The sequence below is a fragment of the Cicer arietinum genome, chromosome 7 (assembly GCF_000331145.2).
Source record: "Cicer arietinum cultivar CDC Frontier isolate Library 1 chromosome 7, Cicar.CDCFrontier_v2.0, whole genome shotgun sequence".
Taxonomy (NCBI): Eukaryota; Viridiplantae; Streptophyta; class Magnoliopsida; order Fabales; family Fabaceae; genus Cicer; species Cicer arietinum.
In genome coordinates this window covers 60,672,779-60,700,368 of record NC_021166.2, presented here as the reverse complement: position 1 = coordinate 60,700,368, position 27,590 = coordinate 60,672,779, and the positions used below count along the sequence as shown (strand labels likewise).

The window sequence follows — 27,590 nt, the reverse complement described above, 5'->3', positions numbered from 1 at the left end:
CTACTTCACAATGTGGTATCATTCTAACTCTGAAGTTCATGGTTAAGAGGCTTGATACTATGTCATCATCCTGGTGAACAGGAAATTCGAATTGGCTCTGTCCTCATAGATCCCGATCAACTCAACTCGAGACACATATACGCGACAATCATGGTAAACGTGCATTGCGTGGTAGCTCCCGACATTTGGAGTGCTACATCCAAGTCACCTAGGAATTCCTCATCCGAATACCTCCAAGATCTAACAATCTTGCCTTAAGGCTCAACAGTAGACTGCCACGATCAAACTCAATTCAGTTGTAATTCTCCGAAATAACTAGGCTTGTCAGGCCCTACCTATATGATGACAAAATAATCTCCCCTTCAAAAATTCTCAATATTTATTTTCTCCCTTCGTTAGCAGATACTACTCCATTTAGAGCATCATCTTTAGCACATCATAATTTTATAACATCATTAATCATACATAATCATGGTCATCATATAAACTCATCACAAATTTGTAACATCAGTGTCATCAATCAAACATCATCATTATCATCACATAAACATATGTCATATAATGCATTCATTTTTTATTATCACATCACATAAATTCGTCCAATCAAACATATGCACATAATTTCATTCAACATCCAACATCACAACAATATCAAATATCAAATACCATACGATTATCGAATATTAAATCAATCAACACCTTATAAACATTTCTATTTAACATTTTAATCTCTAAATTATCATATTTTCACATTAATTAATTTATCTCTCAAAGGCCTACTGCTGTACGGTAGCGAGCCCGAATGAATTGTTGGGAAATGAAGTTTTCTTGTTCATCTCATAGTATATTATAGTCATGAATTCAAACGTTATCTCACCTCTTACCTTATTTAGACGTTTTCTCAAACACATAAATCAATAGAAATTTTCAAAGCAAATGTAGATCGACAATGTACAGCCAACAAATCTAAATAACGACGAGTTCAAAAAATCGTTAAGACATGAGTGATAAATTATGAGAAGCATAATGATAAATGTTAAATAATTAATAATAATTTTAGGGGAAAAAAATGGAGTCAAAACGGCGAGAAAAAAATTGCATAAAAAGTGTTACGGACTCGTTGGAGTTCCGAAAGAGTCCATAGTCAACTTCACTGAAAATACAAATGAGTAGTGCTTCTAAAGGTTTCGATGAGAGCAATTCAAAAATGATGTGAGTTTTTTTTTTGAGATGACAAACATGGTGATCGGAATAAGACAAAAACAACTCGCCCAAGGAAAAAACACAAAATTTATGATTAAACAGAGCCACGATCGATAAAATTGATGCAAAAAATAGATTCAGTGGCTGATTTTGTGTGGGATAGAGGTTGAGATCGTTTCAAAATGACAAGGAATTGGTGGGAGTGAATTTGAGAGAAAAATGATTTGCTGCAATTTGGCTGCCATTAGTCTGATTTTTGTTTTTTAGTTTTAATTGCTGAGGAGGGGTGCAGATAGTAGATGTATAGGTACAAGAGTAAAAATGTAAGCCCAACACAGGGTACACTCAAGTTTGAAGCATGGGTGTAGGAAAGAAAAGTCCAACCAATAATAGCCCTTAATAAATAAATAATTTATTTTACTTTTTTAGAAACGTTTTCTCCATAATACTCATTTTAACATAATATTAAAGTACTCTAAATTTTTATATCTTAAAATATGTACATTAAAAACTATTATTTATAGAAAAATATATATAAAATAATAAAATATAATATTTATTATTTATATCACTTACTTAGTCAAATGTGTACAAATAAACACATCATAGAAAATACATATAAGAAAATTAATCATAAAAATAATCAACATATATTCTAAATCAATTTTAGCATCAAATTAATTATCTAAAATCTTATTTAATTAATAAAATAGTTTATTATAAATTTTGGGGTGTTACAATTATTATTATTATATCTTTATTTTTTATCTAACAAATAAAATAAAATTATTTGACTACTCATAATTTTTTGAAAAAGTTTGAAATTGTTTGTTTTGATAGTTGCAATAAGATATTTTAAATATAAAATTATTTATATTTATTTTTAATATATTTTTTAATTTATAATATTTTAAAGTATTGTAAATTAAATATGATATATGTTATATCATATTATAATTAAGTGTGTACTAAATATAATAAAATAAAATAATACTATCATATTTTTCTTATGGTCAATTATATCTTTCAAACACAAATATGATAATGTTCATTCTATTACCGTATATGTTGTATGCATGGTCAAACGCCCTAAATCTTAATTAATTATATCTTTCTTGTAACTCTCTATTTAATCCCCTACTAGCTCCCTTCACAAATCACCATAGTAACACGCTCAATACTAATTCCTAAGGGTATTCGTGATTTTAAAAAAATATAAATTACTTTAGTAACGGTTTTACTCTTAGGTTAAATATGCAAGTACTTATCACTTTAATTTTGGTTCTTGGATTTGTTTCACCTTGTCTATGTGCAAGGTGGAATCTAGAAGAAACACACGATAATAATACATTTAATGTGGTACAATATGGTGCTCGTGGTGATGGCAAGTCGGATGATACACAAGTATATATATTTATATCTCTTTAATTAGTTCTCTTGTCCTTTTAATTTTAATATCTATATATAAACATTAAACTTTAATTATGATATTGTGAATTGATTGTAGGCATTTTTAACGGCATGGAACAATGTGTGTGGAGCACAAGGGGATGCAACACTAGTTATACCACCAAATCTATTATTCTTAGTGAACAATTTAATATTTCAAGGTCCTTGCAAGGCCTCAAGGATTACAATTCAGGTATATATATGGTTATGTGATTAAAATTTTACTACATATATATAATCAAAATTCTATTATTAATGCACATATTTTAGAAGCAACATTAATATTAATATTCAATCATCATATAAAATGAAATTAAATAAAAGTAATTATATTTTTCTTATTGATTTCATTTAATAGGTAAAAATATGTTTTAATTTAGTACGTAAAATGAATGAAACATTATAGTCTATATAAAAAAGAAGTAATAGGGATCGAGCTTATGTATGTCATAAAAATAATTAATTAAATTATATCATTTTTTTAAAGATATTTTATATCATTAAAAATGATTTTACATATTCTTCTCAAAATTTTAAATAATGATCGTGAGGTATAGTTATGAATGTAATTATATGAATTGTTAATGAGGTTAAAAATTCATTGTCATTGAATATTTTCCATTTTTCCGAATGTTTGAATATATTTACTAACAGATAGTTAAAATATCCCTCTATGTGGATTGTATATCTTATCCGTATATTTATATATGCATAATGATTGTTAATTTGCAATCCCTAAGTGATATACATTTTTATTAATTTATTTTGCACTCTCTCAATTTGTAGCTTGAAGGTACCATAGTTGCACCTTCCAAGGAAGCTTTCCATGATATGGAATATTGGATTAGGATTCAATATATAAACAATCTTACACTTGATGGTCGTAACATTGGAAAAATCGACGGCTATGGATCTACTTGGTGGGAATGTAAAAGTTGCCCTCGACCTAGAGTATGATTATTCTACACCTAGCATGTGCTAATTAATTTGTTGTTTATATATTGATAAATTTTTTTTTACCAAATCATTATTGTTTACATGTATATTATTATTTGATTACTTTTAAAAGTATACTAGTACTAAGCTAACAATTCACACATATTTGATTTTGGAAAATATGTATAATTTCATCTAGAGGAGTAAAAAATTCAATAACATTGTACTAAGGTCCAAAAGATTTGTATCAAATTATTTTATAAAAAAAGTATTTGTAAAATATTTAACTTGTAAAAATTTCAATTTGTTTCCAGTTATAAAATTAATCAGAATCAGAAAAGAAAAAGTTTATGAAATTTAATTAAAATAAAAACTACTTTGAGTTGCTTATGAAAAATAATATTAACTACAATTGTTATGTATGGATAATAAAAATATTAAGAAAAATTGTTTTAATTATTAATTGAAAACATAAAAAGTTATTTTTATATTATGTAAAATAAGGCCCTAAAAGTTAATATTTTCTCTGGTCTAAAATGTATGCAGGGTAAAAAATAAATATATTTAATTTTAATTTAAATTTATAATATATATAAAATAATCGAGTTCGAAAATATAGATTTAAATAATTGTTCATTTTGATTATGTTACAGGCCATAGCTATCCATGCATGCAATGATCTTTTTGTTACTAGCATGAGGGTGACTGATAGTGCAGGAGGTCATATATCCATAAATGGTTGCAAGAATGCAACATTCTCTCATTTATTTGTTGATGCTCCCGGTACTAGTCCCAACACAGATGGTTTTGACATTTCTGCTTCTCAAAATATTCTCATAAAAGATTCTGTCATTAGCACAGGTAATATTCATAGCTCATTTTTATCTTGTTACAATGTTTTAATTTAGTATTTTAAAATGAGTTTTTATATATATATATATATATATATATATGTGCAATTTTCACATGAGTTGTTCACTATTATAAATAATAGGTGATGATTGTATTGCTGTCAACGGTGGTTCTTCATACATCAATGCTACTCGTCTTTACTGTGGACCAGGCCATGGAATAAGGTTATTTTCTATAAACTAAATTGAATTGTAGTTTTAATGAACTTATCAAATTAATCAAGTGATTAATAAACATGAATTAATTAAGAATAAATTGATTGAGAGAATTTAAATTCAAATTATGACAACGAAGAGTTGAAACTTTGAAAGAGTTATCACACTTGACATATGAAAAGTGAAAACTAATTGTCACATTTTATTATTGTGATTTTTTTGGGTGGTCCATTCACACTTGTTATTTCTCTAATAAAAAAATTGTGAATTAATTCAGCGTTGGCAGCCTTGGTAGAGGTAGATCTTACGAGACAGTTGAAGAGGTTCATGTATATAATTGTACCTTCACGAACACTACAAATGGAGCAAGAATCAAGACATATCCGGTAAGTGAAAAGTTATTATGCTATATTTGTATATCAACTATATTAATTATACACCTTATTTCTCCACTTTTTTCTAATTTAAATCATATAATTTCGTAAATAGAGGTTTGTAATACATAGGATTTTATTTACATTAATTAACAAATATCAAATCATAGATATAAAGTAGTAAAAAAACAAAAAATGAAATATTCATAAAAAGGATAAATTTGATCTGGCTTTAAAACACATGCAAAATAATTCCAAAATCTATTCATTTGTTCTTTTTTATGTGTTGTTTTTTGCAAAAAAAAATTATTCTATTTATTTTATGAAAATTAAAAAATTACTTTTTGTCCAAATAATTTGAAGGGTGGATCAGGTTACGCAAGGAAGATTACTTTTGAGCAAATTAATCTTATAAATGTTACCTATCCGATAATCATAGACCAACACTATGGTGTTAAAGATGAAACGGTACACATTTGACTCTCTCTTTATATATATTGTCATTTCAACTATATGTGTTTTCATATTTATTTATAATTACATCTATAGTAAAATATAATTAAATTTATGTTTTGAATTTTGTGGAAATTATTATAGGAATCAGCTGTACGAGTGAGTGACGTAACATATCGTGGATTTAATGGAACGGCATTTCGTGACATTGCTATTAAGCTACTCTGTAGTTCATTGGGTTGTTCCAATATTGTATTGGATGACATTCACATTGTCTCTTCTCGAGCTGGAAAGAGAGTTGGTGCATTTTGCCAAAATCTTCATGGAACAATTGAATCCACTACTCCAAAGGTCCATTGCTAAAAATATTGATTGAACAGCGATAATATGTTATAGACCACGATACTGAAAAATATATTTTTATTTTTATTTTATGTATGTTTCGTTTCTTAATAAACATTTGCCTATTTAATAGTTTTTATTTTTATTTTCTCTTTGTGATTTTCAATTTTTAATTATTAGTGAATAACTACGTTTGTAAATGTTTATATCTATGGTATTTTTATGAAAAATGATTTTATGAAGCAATAATACAAGGAAATCTCATACGCTTACAATTGTTTTAAAATTAAAATATCTAATGAAAGAGAAAGAAAAATGATAATTTTAATAATTGACAACTTGCAAGATAATCCACATAGAAATAAACTTTGCGAAAAATGTGTTGGATTGAAATATTCCAATTATTAGATCTGAGAAGATCAATGATCTCATTAAAAAGGAGAAATTTTTTGTGAAAAAGAATATCTGAAAAATCGGTTTGAAGACATAAAGATCATATTTTAATTGATTTAACCATATTATTTAAATAAATAGATATAGTACTAAATTTCATATTCGTTAATGCAAATCATAATTTATAAAATTAAAATCCAAAAACCAATAGATAAATATGCCTAAAATTAATAAGCTTTCTAGAATGTTGTCCATAAAATCTAATTTAAATTTGAGATCTCATAATTATATTTGTGAATTTTAAATAATATACTCTTATTCCTCCATAAAAAAAAATATTTTACAAGAAATTGGAGAAAAGAATAAATAATATTTTTTAAATGACGATGGACCTTAACGGTATGTAGGTCCAATCATTTACTTACCAAAAGAACAAGGTGGTTTTTTCTTTTGCCCTTATGTTCTCAAATTCAAGTTTAAATTGGCCAATCTAAATTGATAAAATACATCTCTCAACTCAAACAAAAATCAGAGGCTAATGACATGTCATCTCAACTCAAACAAAAATCAGAGGCTAATGACATGTCAAACTAACATGGTACAATTGAAAATTAATATATTTAAGTATTATGAGATTAAATCATTAATAGCCTAATAATATATTATTTATGAATAAAATTGATCGTAATTTAAATTTAATATGATCGTAATTTAAATTTGAAAATTTTATATTTTTGTTCTATTTTAAAATAATTAATATTTATTTATTAAACTATATACAAAAATAACAAAGTTTCTTCTCTCAACCATTCTTCATCATCTCTCCATTGTTTTTCACCGTCTCTCTCATTTGTTCTACATCGTTTATTTTCGTCGTTAGTTCATTAAGAATCAAAAATGAACCTAGAAATGATGGCACGACAATGACGATGTGTGGTCGCCAACACCAAAACAACAACGGTGCAAACATGAGGAAATTGGAAGTGAGACATAGGAGAAATCTTCTCGCGGCGGTGGAAAAGCGGATAGTTTCTTCTCAAGATGGCGGAGGAAAGCAATTTTCTTTGGTGGTAGAACGGTTTCGTGAGAGGAAGAGAAGAAATTCTGAACTTCTATGTTGATAATAATTTTAATTTTTATTAAAATAAAAAATTTAGAAAAATAATTTATAAATTTTCAGGAGATTAAAATTGAAAATATAAATGTACCTATACAAATAATTTGATCAATTTAATATATAATATAAAAAAAAGTAACTTATTTATTAATTAAAAAATTAAAAATATATATCGATACACTTTTTTTTTTTAAGTACTATAAAAATTATCATAGATAAAATACATCTCTCAATTGATCATTTCGGACAAAAAAAATTAAAGTCTCTTAAAAGAAGATGAAAAAGAAAAGTTGTTCACAAAGAATAAAAGCCTAAAAAGTATCTCATGTCATGTTTCCTTTCTTTAGGTACCGTAGTGCTCACAACCCCCCACAATGGAATTCTTGCTTCTTATGTAAATTCTCATCTCTATCAATATTCTTCCTCTCACGTTTGCCTCTGGTTTGTTTCTTTTTATGTTTTCCTATTTTATTAGCTATTTCTATTGGTTGGTCAACTTATGGTTACTTAGTCAAAATTGATATTTGAGTTTGGCAAGTCTCTTGTCTAACATAGGCATATTTTTTTTTATCCTTTTGATTGGGTTTTTTGTTTAAAGGAATTGTTTTTGTTATTTTGTTTAAAGGAATTATTTCGGTTATCTCCCTCTATTCTCGAAACAATTTAGTTGGATCCTGTTTTTGTTTGGTTCTTGAGTTTATTATTCAAAAGTTATTTTTATTTTAGATACAATTACTCATACAATAATCCCTTAATTTAAATTTAGATAACATTTCAGTTCTTTATGTTTTTTTTTTATTTTGTTATTTACTTAATTTTATTATAAAAATTTGAAAATATAAAGAATAAAATTATGAGTTTATTTGAAGATTTTAGTTATAAATTGGATGAAATTTGTATTATATTGAAGATGATAACTAATTTTATAAGTTTTTTATGAAAATTTTGATAAATTTTTGTAAAAAAATAATAATATTATTAATATTTTAAAACATAAAAGATCAAATTGTTTACTTAAAATAAAATAAAGGATTAAATTGAAAAAAATATATAAATAGCTGAAATGTTATAAGTTAAGGGGCCGCATGAGCAATTATGCCTTTAATTTATTTTATTATCAAGTGACGTTCGTCGTAATTTTTTAAATTGTTTGTTATGGATAGTTAAGGAGAATTTTCTTTAAGTTGATAGTGTCAACTTCAATAGACAAAATTATTTTTATTGAAGTTATGTGATTAATTTTTTTTTTTATAGAAAAAATATGTGGGGTTATATTGATGGAACTTCTGTTAAATCGATAAATAAAAATGATGAAACTAAATATGCAAAAGAAACAAAATATAATACTGGTAACAAGATTTCAGATATTGTTAGGTTGGATGTCTTATCTTGAGTCCGAAATATATGAGTTAATTATAGTAGAATTTACAATATTTTCTAAGAAAAAAAAAGATTTGGGATAAAAGATTCTTGTTATTATATATATAACTTTTTTTAATTTATTTTTTGGTCATAGATTCTTTTAGTCGAAGGTAAATCTTATTCAAAGTGCATATATTCTTAAATATGGATACATCTTATAGCGGGAATTCGAATATAGATTTACTATGTTGTGAAAATATATTCCTTTTTGCTAGATCATGCACCCATTGGTTGACTTTTTTCAATTCTAATAAATATTGTGGGCACAAATTTCAAATTTTGTAAAACTTTTTTCAATTATTTAAAGTCTTTTTTAATATATGTGAAAACTTAAAACAAACTTATTTTAAAATAGAGAGAGCATAAAATAACATTATAAAACAAACTTTAATGTGGGACACAACTAAGTTTAAAAATATGTAAGATTGATATATGCATATAGCTTAGTTTATGTTAAACTTAGATCAAACTAGACTTTTTTAAACAAACAAGATCAAATCTTTTTATAAGCCTATATTTAACATTATTCCAAGAACTATCCCATGCTTAACACGACCTATACAAGATAGCAGCAACATTAACTAGTGTGTAGCTTGTGCCAAATATAAGATAGTAAATGCTAATTTTAACATCTACTATTTCAGATATTTCTAATAAAAATAAGATTGGTTTTTTCTGAATATAGATTTAATTAATTGTTGTAAATGTTTTTTGCACTCTTTAATCTTTCATCGTGATCTTATTCTATTGAATTTCTTGTTAAGATTTTTAACCAGATAATAGTTTATATCTATTTGGATTTTTTTCTGTGTTTTGGTATAGTCCTCCAAACATATTTTCTACTTGTTATTTTCAATCGTAATTTTGAGGTATTGCAAATGATTGATGATTAACTTAGGGTGTCAACATAGATTGGACGTTAGGTTAATGAGCTCATGTGATATAGTTGCAATCTATTTTTGTTTTAAAAAAATTTCTCCATACTTGCATGTATTTGATTTATTTATTTATACCAAAAAATCTCCTATATAGTTTAAAGGGAAATGATTGAATAAAGGCTGATTAATTAGAGATAGTATTTTCGAAGATTTTGCATATATAATGAGTTTTTTCTTATTCCTTAAGGATCAATTTGATAGACATGATAACATATATGGTATGATATAACTATTATATTATGTTTCAATCAATTGTTTGATAAACTAATATGATATAATAAGTTTTTCATGATCATTATTATATATTGTCTCTAGCTATAATTTTTATCCTTAATATGAACCCGATTATAAATAAGCAGGAAAAGATAATAACAATTAACTCAGTTAACCTTATAAAATATATTTTAAAATATATAAAATGAATATATAATAAAATATAAATATTGAATCATAAATAATATAGTTTGATATTAAATTTAAATATAAATATTATAATTAATTTTTTTAAATATGTATGACTATTTTATGACAAATTTTGTTTTAACATTTTATATAATCTAATAAATTATTATCTAAAATTTCAAAAACTATGAGTATTAGTTAATTTAAATTTTAAAAGTAAATGCATGTCTTCTAAGGGTATTTTTCTATTTATATAATAATAATAATAATAATAATAATAATAATAATAATAATAATAATAATAATATATTTCTAGTATTTCTAAAAGTCCTTAATAAATAAATAATTTATTTTATTTTTCTAGAAATATTTTCTCTCTCCAGAATACTCGTTTTAACATAATATTAAAGTCTGAAGTTTTGTACCTTAAAATATGCACATTAAAAATTATTATTTATAAAATAATATATATAAAATAATATAATATAATATTTGTTATTTATAGCAGTTACTTAGTCAAATGTGTACAAATAAACACATCATAGAAAATACACATAAAAAATTAATTCTAAAAATAATCAATATATATTCTAAAATAATTTTAGTATCAAATTAATTATCTAAAATTCTATTTAATTAATAAAATAGTTTATTATAAATTTTGGGGTGTTACAATTATTATTATTATATCTTTATTTTTTTTATCTAACAAATAAAGTAAAATTATTTGGTTACTAATATTTTTTTTAAAAAGTTTGAAATTGTTTGTTTTGATAGTTGCAATAAGATATTTTAAATATAAAATTATTTATATTTATTTTTAATATAGTTTTTAAATTTATAATATTTTAAAGTATGGTAAGTTAAATATGATATATGTTATATCATATTATAATGAAATGTGTACTAAATATAATAAAATAAAATAATACTATTATGTTTGTTTTTATGGACAATTATAATATTATATCATATGTTGTGTACATGGTCAAACGGCCAAAATCTTAATTAAGTATATCTTTCTTGTATCTCTCTATTTAATCCCCTACCAGCTCCCTTCACAAATCAGCATAGTAACACGCTCAATACTAATTCCTAAGGGTATTCACGATTAAATTAAATATAAATTACTGTAATAACGGTTTCACTCTTGGGTTAAATATGCAAGTGCTTATCACTTTAATTTTGGTTCTTGGATTTGTTTCACCTTGTCTATGTGCGAGGTGGAATTTAGAAGAAACAAGCGATAATTATACATTTAATGTGGTACAATATGGTGCTCGTGGTGATGGCAAGTCGGATGATACACAAGTATATATATTTATATCTCTTTAATTAGTTCTCTTGTCCTTTTAATTTTAATATCTATATATAAACATTAAATTTTAATTTTGATATTGTGAATTGATTGTAGGCATTTTTAATGGCATGGAATAGTACGTGTGGAGTAACACAAGGGCAAGCAACACTAGTTATACCACCAAATCTATCATTCTTAGTGAACAATTTAATATTTGAAGGTCCTTGCAAGGCCTCAAGTATTATCATTCAGGTATATATAGCTAGAGCTAATTTACATCCAACATATATATCAGCATATTTCTGTCCATCGATTTTATTTAAAATAATTTTTAATCATCTTATTTTTAAAATTAATTTTTTTGGTCCACCTATTAATTAATTATTAAGCTTTTTTGGTTCCTACATATATTGATGATTTGGCAGTTTCATTAATAACGTCACATTTTCGATCATATTTGTGATTTTGATAAATAATTTTCTGGTCATTAATCTTATAATTAATTTTATTTATATATTAAAAATTAATTTATTTTATCTTATTTATATATTAAAATATTTAAACTTCAAATTTTAAAATTTAAAATATTTGAATAGTAAAATATTCAATCATCATATTGAATGAAAATTAAATAAAAATAATTATCTTTTTCTGTTTGATTTCATTTGAATAAAAAATACTCCATTCGATTGCAATTATCTACAAAGATTTTACATAAATAATTTTCTATAAATTTTAAAATATTTAGTAATAATTATCTACAAAGATTTTACGTAAACAAAAATTATCAGAAAAAATCTCCTACACTTCAATTGGTATTTGAGTACTTTTTTTTAACAAATAATTATTATGCATACCAACAATATGATATGAGGTACATTTTTATTAATTTATTTAGCACTCTTTCTCATTGTAGCTTGAAGGCAACATAATTGCACCTCCTAAGGAAGCCTTCCATGATGTGTCATATTGGATTAGGATGAGCACTATAGACAGTCTCCTAATTGATGGTGGTGGCAATGGAAGTATCGACGGCTCTGGTTCTACTTGGTGGGATTGTGCTAGTTGCCCTCGACCTCCTGTACGATTATTCTTGTGCTAATAAATAGTTCAATAAATTATTATTCTTTAAATATTTATTATTTGATAACTTTTAAAAATATACTAGTTCTAAGCTAACAATGCACACATATTTGAGTTACGGAATATATATATATATATATATATATATAACTTTATTTAGAGAAATAAAAAATTCAATAATATTGTAATAAACTTCAAGAGAATTTTTTCAAATTATTTCACAAAAATTTGTTTTTTTTTTTAATATTTAATTTTTAAAATTTTGTTAATTTGTTTCCAGTTATAAAATTCATCAGATCATGAAAAAAATCTATGAAATTTAAATAAAATGAAAACTACTTTGAGTTGCTTATGAGAAATCTTATAGTTTAATTTCAATTTTTGGATACTTAGTAAAAATGTTAAAGAAAATTATTTTTATTATTAATTCCAAAATAAAAAATTATTTTTACATTATATAAAAAACCCCAAAAATTTATATATATTTATCTAATTGTTTTTATAATCTCAAATATTCTACTCTAGTTCGGAAATATAGATTTTAATAATTTTTATGTTGATGTTTTTACAGGTCCTACATTTCCATGCTTGCAACGACTTTAGTGTTGCTAACCTGAAGGTGGGTAATGGTCCACGATCTCATATAGCCATCGATGGTTGCAACAATGCAAAATTCTCCAATTTATTAGTCAACGCTTCTTCTACTAGCCCTAACACTGATGGCTTTGACATTGCTTCTTCTAAATATATTTTAATAGAAGATTCCATCATTAGCACCGGTAAATGAAGTTCCTTTTAATATTACAGTTTATGTTTTAATTTTAGTATTTAAAAATGAGTTTAATATATGGACTAGACTTATCTCAAGTGAGCAACTTACTTTCGACAATAAAATAAGTAATATCAACTGTTGATAAACATTATTGATTAATATTATACGTACATAAAAATAAATAATTATAATATGAACTGCTAATTTTCACACTTTACTAACTTATCACTTTAGAGAAATTAAATCATTAATATATATACTTCATCCGTCCTTTTAGGCCTTTGCTTATAAATAAATATATGGTTTTATAGCAATTGATCGATATTCTTAAATTAATTATTACTCTATATACATATATGTGCAATTTTAATATGAACCACGCCCCTTTTTTATACATAACAGGTGATGATTGTATTGCTATCAATGGCGGCTCCTCATTCATCGATGCTACTCGTATTTCATGTGGACCAGGCCATGGGATAAGGTTATTTTCTATAATTTGTATTTTAATTTCCTAAAACTTAATTGAATTGTAGTATTATAAATGAATTTATTGAACTAATCAAATGGTTAGTAAACTCTAATTAATTAAAAATAAATTGATCAAGAGAATATGAATTTATACTTTACAATTAAGAGTTAAAACTTTGAGCAAGTCATCACACTCACACACTAAACCTATGAAAAGTGAAAACTATTTATCGCACTATATTATTGTTTTATTTGGGGTACATTCACACTTGTTATTTCTATATATATTTGAGTTTGAGTATTCGACAAATTATAATGAAAAATTTGTGAATTAATCCAGCGTTGGCAGCCTTGGTAAAAATAATGTTCATGAGACAGTTGAAGAGATTCATGTACATAATATCAGCTTTATTGGAACCACAAATGGAGCAAGAATCAAGACATATCCAGTGAGTTGAAAATTATTATCATAGATTTGTATATCTACTCTGCTAATTATGCACCTTATTTCTCTACTTTTTTTTTTCTAACTCAAATCATATAATTTTGTTAATAGGCACTAGTAACACATATGATTTTATTTACATACATTAACAAATATTGACTCATAGATATAAAGTAGTAAAAAAAAAAAACAGAAATGAGTATTCGTAAAAAGGATAAATTGAATTTGACTTTAAAACTCTTGCAAAATAATTCCAAAAACCTACTCCATTTTTTCTTTTTATGTGTATTTTTTGCTTTTTATGTGTATTTTTTGCTTTTTTTTATATTTTTTTATTTTATGGAAACTAAAATTAAAAAAACTATTTTTTCACAAATAATTTGAAGGGCGGATCAGGTTATGCAAAGAATATTACTTTTGAGCAAATTAATCTTACAAATGTTACCTATCCAATAATTATCGACCAACACTATGCAGTTAAAGATGCAACGGTACACATTTGACTCTCTCTCTCTCTATATATATTTTCATTTCAACTATATGTGTTTTCATGTTTATTTATAATTACATCTATAGTAAAATATAATTATATTTATGTTTTGAATTTTGTGGAAATTATTATAGGAATCAGCTGTACTGGTGAGTGACGTAACATATCGTGGATTTAATGGAACGGCATTTTATGACGTTGCTATTAAGCTAGACTGTAGTCCATTGGGTTGTTCCAATATTGTATTGGATGACATTAACATTGTCTCTTCTCGAATTGGAAAGACTGTCGGTGCCTTTTGCCAAAATCTTCATGGAACAATTAAATCCACAATTCCATCGGTCTCATGCACATAAAAATATTGTTTGAAACAAATAATATGTTATAAAAATATTGTTTGAAACAAATAATATGTTATAAAAATATTGTTTGAAACAAATAATATGTAATAGATCACCATATGTGAAAGTCACGTCATTATAAATGAATCAATAATATCATTTGTTTTATATTTAGTTCCTTAATAAACATTTGACTATTTAATAGTTTTTATTCTTATTTTCTCCTTGAGTTTTTGAATTGATAAATGAACTTTTAATAATAGTTTAAATACATTTTTGGTCCCCCTAATTTAACTGATTCGTAACTTTGGTTTATTTATTTATAATTTTGCAATTTCGGTTTCCCGATTTTAACTAATATTTTTATCATATTTAAAAGAAAACATAATGTAAATAAAAATTTATTTTTATCATAAAACAAATTTTACTAAAAATGAGATATTTTCTTAAGAAAAAAAATATTTTTTTAAATAAAAAAACAGAACTTAATTTTTTTTCATTATTTTAAAAAAATCAAGAATTTTTAATTATTAATTTAAATATGGTGGTGGTTAATTTTTAATAATTTATGATTCTTTTAAAATAATAAAAAAATTAAGTTCTGTTTTTTATATAAAAAAATATGTTTTTTATATAAAAAATTATGTTTTTTATTAAGAAAAGATCTTATTTTTAGTAAAACTCTATTTTATGATAAAAATAAATTTTTATTTACATTATGTTTTCTTTTAAATATGATAAAAATATTAGTAGTAAAAATAATAATTAAAAATTCTTCTAAAAACAGTTTTTAAAATAATAAATTTTGAAATCAGTTTTTTAAAAATAATAAATAAAACTATTTTTTAGAATTAATTAGTTTTAAAATAATTAAAAATTATTTTTAAATAAATTTTTATAGTAAAGATTATTTTTTAAATAATTATCTAATATTTTTTTTAATATTATATATTTTTTTAAATGATATCCATTAGATTGTGTTACATAAAATATGTGATCCATTAGATTTATAAAATATCTCAATTTTAAGAAATAGAGAGACCAAAATTTGGAAATTAAAAACAGAGAGATTAAAATTACGACTTAGTCAAAATAGGAGGACCAAAATTGTGAAATTAAAAATAGAGGAATCAAAATTAAGAATTAGTTAAAATAGGAGAACTAAAATTGAGAAATTAAAAATATATAGCCAAAATTACATATAAGTTAAAATATGGAGATCAAAACTACATTTAAACCATTAATTATTAGTGAATATTTACATTCATAAATGTTTATATCTATATTATCTTTTATGAAAAAATGATTTTATGAAGCAATAATACGAGGGAATTAATCTAAAACACTTACAATTATTTTGAAATTAAATATCCAACGAAGAAGAACGAAAAACAATAATTTGAATAATTAACAACTTGCAAGATAAGCTTTGTGTAAAATGTGTTGGATTGAAAGATTTTAATTATTAAATCTGAGACGATTAACGATCTCATTAAGAAAAGATTTTTTGTGTGTAAAATAATATTTGAAAAATCGGTCGGAAGATTGAACCTATAAGGCACGGGGAACATATTTTAATTGATTTAGCCATATTATATAAATAAATAGATATAGTGCTAATTTTAATGTTTATTAATGCAAATCATATTAGAGCCCTTAAATATAACAATATGATCATTCAAGAATTCTATTAGGCTCTCACTAATTTATGAAATCAATTGACTCTTATGAAATCAGTTGAATTGAAAATTATTAGAGAGAAGAACAATGTTTGGTTTGGTTTATGATGGTTTTTCACGATGATTTTGAGGGCCTTTATTTTGTATCATACTCCTCTTCCTAGTGTTGAATTAGTAGTTAGTAAATTGTTGGCAGAAGAAATCAGACTCAAGACCCACTCCATTGTATCAGATAAGAAAATTCACTCGACAACTACATCTGTTATTGTTGCTCCTATCCATAAAGGAAAACCTTAGGGGATAGTTGAGTTTGGTAACAATGAATGTGTTTTTTGTAAAGAAAAAAGTCATTGGAAAAAGAAATGTTTGAAATTGAGGAGAACAAGTAAGAAGAATTTTAAGGGTCCATCATCCAATGTTGTTGTTGCTACTCCTCCAATCATTTGCTATAGTTTTAGTTATGTATATCCATATAAGTCAACTTCTTAAATAGTTGATATTGCAGAACAACCCTAAAAACTATTTTCCACTCAGTCACATGTCATGTTTGCCTCATCTACTAAATGTTTGAACTCTTCTAGTTTGTCATATATGTCTCATTCAATATAGATTCTTGATTTTGGAGCATCCCACCATATATCGTATGATGACAAATCTATTGTGTTTGTAAATCATGTCTCGTCTGTGCCGGTTATGACTGCTTTTGGTACTCTTATGCCATTAGCAAGCATTGGTTCTATCTTTACTCCTAACTTGTATTTGATTTTTATTTTTATGTTGTTATATTCCTAACTTCACTTTGAATCTTGCTTTTATTAGTCAATTGTGTGATTTGGACTTTTCAATTATATTTTCTTTCACTTGTTGTTGTATGCACGATACACATTCTGGGAGGCTGATTGGAACATGCCCTAAACAGGGAACACTTTATGTTTTGAATGATTTGAGAGTTACAGATACTACAACCTCAACACCCATTACTAATTTATTATCTAATTTTTGTTTGAATTCTTCGTTTTCTAGTTTTTGTTTATGGCATTATTGCATTGGACATGTTCCCTCTTCTAGATTAAAGTATCTAGCCTATATTGGAGCTTTATGAAAGTAACAAACCAATGATATTGTAGATTGTTGTAGTTGTAAACTTGATAAATTTTCAGCTTTACCATTTAGTAAAAGTGTTTCCGTTTCATTGAACCTTTTGATTTAGTTCAATATGATGTTTGGGGTCCATCATCGTTTCTCGCCAAAGATGGATCTAAATATTATCTTTCGTTTATTGATGATTGCACTTGTTATTGTTGGGTTTATCATATGTAAAATCAGTTTGAATTTTTTGATATTTATTATATGTTTCTTGTTATAGTAAATAATCAACATAATGGTGTTATAAAGTGATTTCGTTATGATTTAGGTGGTGAATATACCTCTAATGAATACTCTGAATTACTTGCTTATAATAACACTCTCTACCAGAAATCTTGTACTGATACCTATTGTAACGCCCCAGATTTTTTTAATCCAAAACGTTACTTAAAAAAATACTTATTACTTAAAAAGTTTATGAATTATTTTTTTTCTTCTAATACTCAACATTTATTCCTTCACATAATTAGTAACAATTACGTTATTTAATATCATTAAGAAAATATTTATTTAAAATTAAAATAATATGAAGACAATTATTCTTAACGGAAGGTAAACCACTTCCGTATTTCTAGAATTCTAGTACATTTTAAAAGTTTGTGACAAAAGATCAAAAGAACTTAAAAATATTGGACAATTCCATTATTACAAAATCGTCTTGAAAGAAAAACTCATGTTTAACCGCGTTCGCCACACGTCTATACTCATTAACTACTCTTGAATCTCCTCGAACTCATTAGTACCTAAAATGTTGTTGTAAGGGTCAATTTTTTCCATCATCCACATCAAACCAAAGCAAGACATATAGAAGAATAACATAAAACTTAGAAACGTAAAAACTTCCCACTTTAAAAGAAAAAAATGCACAAACTAATAAAATTTATATCAAGCAACTTCCACACAAAAAATCACACCTGCCACTAAGGCAACTTCCACGAAGATGCATATGCCATGCCATGAAGATGTAGTATGAAATAGATGTATTCTCACACAGCCCACTAAGAATTATGCCATGAGCATTCAAAAATCACTTTTTTAAAATCATCACCTTATTCACACCTCATTAAGAACACAAACACACATCCATGTCATGAGTATCACATATTCATAGACAAATAATGAAAAAGATTATGACTATCACCACATACACATAGAGATGAAAGTTTGATATCATATAGACCATAAAAATTAACACTTTAACACATATAACAATAAAATTCACACTCCAACTAATATACATAATAAGAGTTATATTTTGTTTATCATACATCGCATAAAATTTCATACTTTGCCACATAGGAGTCAAATATTAAATTCAATCTTATAAAAATTGGAGTTTTATTAGTCTACATTTATTTCTTTTAAAATACAAGTAATCGCGATTATTTATTTCATGTCATTCAACTAATGGCCTAACTATAATTTGTGTGGGAAAAGCCCTTACCTTGGCCGCTTTTCTTGCTAGTACAAAGCTCTAAGCCCCCACAAAGTCGTTCACAAGGAAAAGAAGTTCTAAACTTTTGATGCCGAAAAAGAGGAGGTGATGGTGATGGTGGCTAGGATTTTTAGTTTTATTTATATAAAGGGTTTATGAAATAGGGTTTGTAGTATTGGCTAGGGTTCCAATATTTTTTTCTTAGTGTTGAAGCTAAATGAGGAATAGGAGAGAAACAATATTATTATTACTACTATTATTACTACTACTACTTCTATTTTTATTATTTTTATTAATATATAATTATTATTATTATTGAATAAAACCAACAATTATCAAAACTAATTTTTTTAACACAATTTCAATACTAATATTTTACCAGTATTTCAAAACTAATATTTGTAAAAAGTAATTTAAATAATTACTATTGTAAAATACATTAATAACGAAAACTCTCATATTCACAATATTAACTACAATTATTATTATACTATTTTACAAAATAATCAAATAAAAATACTACCATCTTTATAGAATAGTCAAAATGATAAAATAATTAAATTTAATATAAATAATTTATATTTATTACTAAATTCCAATAAATATGTATAAAATCATCATATAATAGAAAATATATAGAAATAAAGAAATTAGTCACAATATTGCTACTATCTTAAGATAATTATTTATAAAACAAACAATTAAATCAGGAAATAGTCTTAAATAATTAAAATATAACTATATACACATTTATTAAATAGTTTAACGGACCAGAAAATATCACCACAAGTATTTAATGCAAATCTACATGTAAACTCACTCAAAATCTTATCCTCTAAACTACTTTTGCTAAAATACCATTATATTTTTGAAAATAAATTAAATAGCTAAACATAATATTTAGATTTTATATTACTCATTAAATCAAATATATATACGATTATCAAACCATAAGAAGCTCACACATATAAGGAGAAGTAATCATAAAATTAATCAACATATATTCTAAAATATATTTAACACCAAATTAATTTCTTTAAAATCCTATTTAATTAATAAAGTAGTTGATTATGAAATTTAGGATGTTACACCTATCAACAGAATAAGGTTGTTGAAAGGAAACACCGTTATATTGTTGATATTGCTTACTCAAGTTTGTTATGTGCTTCGACCCTTAGTGAGTTTAAGGGTGAAACCGTTCTTACTGTTGTCCATGCTATTAATAGATACCCATTGTATGTTATATTAGATTTGTCTCCATTTGAAAAATTGTATGCTTCTATCCTTGAGTACTCTACTTTGAAAATCTTTGGTTCTACTTGTTTTGTTCTTTGTCCATAAGTAGAACACAATAAATTGCCTTCTTGTTCTATCATGTGTGTTTTTCATGGTTATGAGAATGGTCAAAATAGTTATCCTTATTATGATCCTCATGCAAGAAAACTTTATGTTTTTTCGTCATGTTGTTTTTCTTTTGAGCACATTCCATTTTACATTGTTTCTTCTGACTCTCAAATCACTAATAGGTCAAAATTAACGCATATTGATATATTTGGTCCTAATGATAATGCTTCTAGTGATGGTGATATTAAGAATTGCAACACAAATACTACTCCTCCACATGATAACATCTCCCATAACATCATCACATGTATTAATAAAGTGCAATATCTATTACTTCTGTTACTCCTCCAAATGAAATGATATAACTATCATATTCTGTTTGAGTTAATTGTTTGATGAACCAACATGATACAATAAGTTATTCTTGAATATTATTATATACTATCTCTAGCTATAATTTTTATCCTGAATATGAACCCGATTATAAATCAGCAAGATAAGATAAGAACAATAATTAATTCAGTTAACTTTATAAACCATATTTTAAAATATATAAAATTAAGATCTAATAAAATATAAATATAAAATAAGAAACAATAAATTTTGATATTCAATTTAAATATAAAATATAAATAATTAATTTTTAAAAATATGTATGACTATGCGCACTGACCTTTAATGTTATATCTTGATAAATTACTATATGCTGGAAAATCATTAATTGTGCCGAACAACATAGCCCTCAAATTGAAACATTCTTTCTTATACTCATCATAAACTTCAACACCTGTCTCCCACTTATTTTTTAAATCTTCAATTAAAGTAGTCAAGTATACGTCAATATCATTCCCCAGTTGTTTGGCTCCAGAAATTAACAGAGACAACATCATAGACTTACGGTTCATACATAACCATGGATGTATGTTATAAATCAACAAAATCATAGCCACATGTTGTGTGAGATGCTTTGAAGACCATGTCTATTCATTTCATTAGTAGAAAGTAAAAGTCGTAGATTTCTTGACTCTCTCCCGAAATTAGGATACCCGTGTTCCATTTTTGCCTATTATGGAGAATCTGCAGGGTATCGAAATTTTCCATCTCTAATTCTTTCATCTGCATGTCATGTCAAGTGTTTTGAATCTTCTTCACTGTGATAGATGCGCTTAAATCTTGGTATTATAGAAAAATACCACACAACTTTTGCTTGAGTAGATTATTTATTCTTATATCGAGAGACGTATTTCGGAGACGCCTTTAGTAATTCATATTCATTTCGAAATAAAATGCAATCGTTAGGACACCCATGAATCATTTCGTAACTCATGCCAATAGAGCACAAAATTTGTTTAGCCTCGTAGGTTCGACTGGGAAGTTTATTGTCATCTGGCAACATATCTTTTAGGAGTGATAATAATTTTGTGAAGCTTTTATAAAACAATCCATTAATCACTTTTAAGTTGTACAACTTTAATATCGCTTACAGTCTTGTGAATTTAGTACAACCATTATATCATGATTTCTCTACATAACTCAACAAACTCTCAAATATTTTAGGACAATCCCGAAGATCTTCTTCAACTGCTTTTGCAATCTCCTCAACTTGGTCCCGCTCAAATGTATCTGTGTTGAAATTGTAACGCCCCAAATTTTTGATCCGAATATTACTTAAAAATATTTATTTTCTTTTAGAAACAACTAATTTATTTTTCTTATGAGTAGTTCATCATGTAATAAATCGAAGATGCATAAGAAAATAACTTGATATATTTTTTTCTCGTAAAAGAATGTTATGTAATTTACTAAAATATTATTTATTTATTCATTTTCAAAATTAATATTCCAATTGTTAGATCGGATATTCATTTATGGTCCAAAATAAAATACATTCGCTTTAAGTGAAATTCAAAAGAAACAAGGTTGACTGAAATTAATGACATTCAATTATTTACTAGCGAATGAAATCTCACTTTCACATTTCTATTAAAAGATAATGATTACGAATAAATAACTTTACAATGTACCACAAATTTTTTAGTAATACAAAACATTATTTTTAAGTAAAAGTCTCATTTTCCCCCGCGCGTGCACCAATCAAACATCATTCATGCAACTTTTTGAGATCATTAGTACCTAAATGTTGGTGTAAGGGGTCAGTTCATCCCACAACAAAAATTAAACCAAATAATAAATTAACAGCCATAAAATATGAATATAAAATCTTTTCGTAATAAAAGATTTAAAGAAATTGATTCTTTAATAGTTCTTAAAGGGGTATCAAAAATCATAAAATATATCTAAATAAATCAAGTACCAACCGTATGACAAATAATTATATCAAAATAAAAATAACAATAAAATGTATGCAAGTTATGCATGCTCCTAAATATATATGATCCGGATACAACCAGCCACACAGACGTCCACACAGAAGTCACCCATACCAATGGGGAAAAATTAAACCAGTCACACAGGCGCCCACAAAGATGCATATGATATGTCATGAAATGATAATGATGCTCAAAATGTACATGTCACCACTCACTTAAATAATCACACAAATCATCAGCCACTTAAGCAACCACAAAGATAATAATATTTAAAACACAAATCACCAGCCACTAAGACAACCACAAAGATAATAATATTTAAAACACAAATCACCAGCCACCTAGGCAACCACAAGATACTGATATTTAAAACACAAGTCACCAGCCACTTAGGCAACCACAAAGATAACAATATTTAAAACACAAATCACCAGTCACTTAAGCAACCACAAAGATAAAATATTTTAGATTAAACTTTTTAATCACATAAGACATCAAATTTATATTATCATGGATGTTCATAGTTATAGCTCAATAACTTCAACACATAAAATATGCACGTGAATAAATATCTCAAAATCACCACTTTCATTTTAATAATCCATTAGATTCAATTTGACTACGTGTTATTGATAACCATTAAAACTCATATAACCAAGAACACAATAACAACATAAATTTCATTCCTATCACTATAAAGTTTTCAGCATTCTAAAAAAGGACTATTCATTAATGCATTCAACAATCAATTTTCTCATATTATTAAAATTAAAGAAATATAAAATTCTCATCTATTTCCTCAAGACACATATATTGTTCATAAAAGTCAAGTTTTAAATTTAGAATACTCAAAAGTCAACACTTAGAATCAAATACATCATAATAAATATATTACTTATTACATCATTATAAAAATTATAAACTTTATAATTAAATACTCTAAAACACGTAAAACACTAAACATTCTCACTACAAACATATTTATCAAGGTATAATAATAAAAATCTAACTATAATTAATTTTATCAAGATATAGGTATTAAAAAAAAACAATCAGCATTATAGTTAATTTCTTTACGACGAAAATAAAATCAACCTTTTTCTTTTAAGACATTCAGACATTATATCAATATCTTACGAAAACATATACAATATGTATAACTTTGATCAATTCCATGCCATACTAAATGTCCTTCCTATTGATCTGCTCTAACGCGTTTTCCAAAACAACATTTTAAACAAGGATAAATGATTTAATTTGGGTCTTTTACATTCTTCACTGCAAATTCAACAAACTCCTTCACTCAATTTTCATACTCTTTTGACAATCGATTGATATACATCAATTTCCGACCCATTTTATATGACCTATATGAATGCAGTGTTACACAAATGATAAGCTACTGATAACATTATACCAATCTATAGTTTATGTAGTCTAATATTGGAGAATGGAAACCAAGATCCAAGGTTATGCATACATGTCTGATTTTAAAACAGAACATATCGAACATATTTCAAAAAATAACAGATTTTATATGATTTATCGGGTAACAATTTATCTGATTTATCAGGTAACAATTTATCTGATTTATCTGATAACAATTTATATGATTTATCAAGGTTATGTCATCTTCTATCAGGTAACATTTTATATGATTTATCAGGTAACAATTTATCAGTTTTAATGACAACAATAAATTAATAAATACAGTACCTAAGACAACAATCACTTAGTAGAAATGGACGCATAATATAGGAGCACTAGAAAAGGGTTCAACGAGAAGAGGGTCACAATAGCGAAGGGTTCGCACAGTAGAGGAAATGAGGGTTCGTAGGGTTAGAGATATAACGTATTAAATATGTTTTTATTTATTTAAAGGGAATGATTTTTATCAAATACGCACTTTTTTATAGCACTTATAAACAAAACGCTCTAAAAGACCATTTTATAGCGTATCAAATATATTATTATTTATTTAAAGGGAATTATTTTTATCAAATATGCACCATTTTATAGCGTTTATAAAACAAATGCTCTAAAAGACCATGTAATTATGTGAAAGCGCCATATTTTACGGCGCTTATATACAAAACGCTCTGAAAGTGCTGTAAATATAATGTGGAAATGCTATATTTTACAACGCTTGTATACAAAGCGCTCTAAAAAAACTCTGTAAATATTATGTGATAGCGCTATATTTTACAGAACTTATATTCAAAGCACTGTAAACATTATGTGAAAGCGCTATGTGACTTTATTAAATCAAAGCACTATAAACATTATGATCTTAAATGACCCTATGACAACGCTTTTTCAAAAGCGCTTGTCAGAAAAACGTTGTTGTATCGTCCGTTATATTTAAAATATTATACAACACCGCTTTTAGTTAAAAAGCGCTGTAAAATATTATTTTTGGCGTAGTGCATAACATCATTGGATGTATTAATAAAGTGCAATATCTATTACTTTTGTTACTCCTCCAAATGAAATGATATAACTATCATATTCCGTCTGAGTCAAAATTGTTTGATTAACCAACATGATACAATAAGTTATTCTTGAGCATTATTATATACTATCTCTAGCTATAATTTGTATCCTGAATATGAACTCGATTATAAATCAACAAGATAAGATAAGAACAATAATTAACTCAGTTAACTTGATAAACCATATTTTAAAATATATAAAATTAATATATAATAAAATATAAATATAACATACGAAACCATAAAATTTGATATTCAATTTAAGTATAAAATATAAATAATTATTTTTTAAAAATATGTATGACTATTTTATGACAAACGTAGTTTTATCGTTTTATATAATCTAATAAATTATCATCGAAAACTTCAAAAACTATGAATATTAATTAATTTAAATTTTAAAAATAAATGAAAATTTTTATAAAGTTAGTTTTTCTATTTATATATAAAATATCTTTATTTATTTATTTACTAAATAAAATAAAATAATTTGGTTAATCATCATTATTAATTAGTTTGAAATTGTTTATTTTGGTAGTTGCAATAAAGTATTTTAAATATAAAATTATTTTTATTTATTTCTTGTATATTTTTTTAATTTATAATTTTTAAAGTATTGTAATTTAATTTGTATTTTAAAAATAAATGCAAGGATATTTTTATTTATTTATATATACTATATAATATATTATTATTATTATTATTATTATTATTATTATTATTATTATTCCAAAGTAACCCTTAATTCCTTAGTGGGTTTAAGATTAGAATTAAGTCTTACCGTACATAAATTCTCTTGTTAAACTATTGTTTTTGCAACAAATTTAATTGGTTTCATGACCTGCATCTATCCCTAGACTACAAATTCATGAATTTCTCATCTCAAACATTCGTAAAGTCCACTCATGTTTCAAAATACGAATCGTAGAACATTTTAATGTTAAACAAGCAATAAAAAGCATTAAACACATATATATGAAAAAAATAATTCAATAAACTCATTCATATAAATAGAAATCAAATCAGAAAAATAACGGTTTCATCTTGTTACATTCATCCCTAACAAATAGGGTTTAGTTACTCACGATAAAAATACAAAAGATAGGGATTAAAGAAGAATTACAAGAATGATTCATGATAAAATTGCTCCAATGATGTTAGAAACGGTGGTCTTTGAGTTTCTATGCTAGGGCACAAGTCTCCCAACTTCCCAATAGTCAAAAAGATCCATGGAAAGTGAAAAAACACATTTTTTTAAATATTCAGTCGCGTGCCACGCGTCCTAGGTGCGGAATTTGCGTTTCAGGCGCAAGCGGAAAGATTTAGGAAGGCCAAGATGCGCCCCAAGCGCAGGTCTTTGCGCTTCAGGCACACATTATATGTTGTCTGACTTATACTACATTGTTCTCCTCTTTCGAGTCTGAATTTGGTTCTGGTGTCTTCGTGACAATTGTGGCTATGAATCTTAGCTTTCATTTGCACTTGACTTGACTCCAATTGGACATCTACAACTCCAAATAAGGCTGCAATCACTACAAGAAAAACACCATTTTGTGGCCAACTTTATAAATATTTTGTGGCCGAATAAAACCATCACAAATTAGTGACCTAAAAAGCCCTCACAAATGCCAAAATTGAAATTGGTCTTTATTTTTGGCTGAAAAAGCCCTCACAAATTTTTAAATATTTAACTGGATTTTGTGAGGGATTTTACAGCCACAAAAAATCAATTTTGTGAGGGCCAAATCCGTCACAAAGGACTGACGTGACCAGTGGCATTTGTGGCTGCAAAGGCCGCCACAAAGGAATGCGCACGTGGAATTTGTGGCTGCAAATGCCGCCACAAAGGAATGTGCACGTGGAATTTGTGGCTGCAAAGGCCGCCACAAAGGAGGCCCAATATGGAATTTGTGGCTGCAAAGGCCGCCACAAAGGAGGCCCAATACAGCTGGCATTTCTGGCCGCTCAGGCCGTCACAAATGGATAGTACCGTTAGCCTTTCTGGCTGCATTGGCCGCCACAAATGCTCAAGGTAAAACTATATATATTTCTCCCCCTCCTAATTCATTTTTACACATCCAACTTCTCTCTAAAACCTCATTCTAACTATTCTCTCATCCTTCTCTCTAAAACCTCATTCTAACTATTCTCTCCTCCTTCTCTCTA

The 27,590-nt window shown here is 26.0% G+C and overlaps 1 protein-coding gene and 1 pseudogene across 1 annotated transcript in view; both read left to right on the top strand.

Annotated features, from left to right (window-relative positions):
• Positions 1–2,457: 2,457 nt before the first annotated feature.
• On the top strand, positions 2,458–5,854 carry LOC101499635 (probable polygalacturonase At3g15720; annotated as a pseudogene).
• Positions 5,855–11,257: 5,403 nt separating this feature from the next.
• Positions 11,258–27,590, top strand: part of LOC101499939 (probable polygalacturonase At3g15720) — an 18,289-nt gene continuing 1,956 nt past the window's right edge. Inside the window, exons 1-8 of the mRNA XM_073363684.1 lie at positions 11,258–11,407; positions 11,511–11,661; positions 12,389–12,477; positions 13,051–13,258; positions 13,654–13,735; positions 14,063–14,171; positions 14,554–14,643; positions 20,033–20,047. Coding sequence (XP_073219785.1) covers positions 11,258–11,407; positions 11,511–11,661; positions 12,389–12,477; positions 13,051–13,258; positions 13,654–13,735; positions 14,063–14,171; positions 14,554–14,643; positions 20,033–20,047 — 894 coding nt within the window. The remainder of the gene's footprint in view (positions 11,408–11,510; positions 11,662–12,388; positions 12,478–13,050; positions 13,259–13,653; positions 13,736–14,062; positions 14,172–14,553; positions 14,644–20,032; positions 20,048–27,590) is intronic.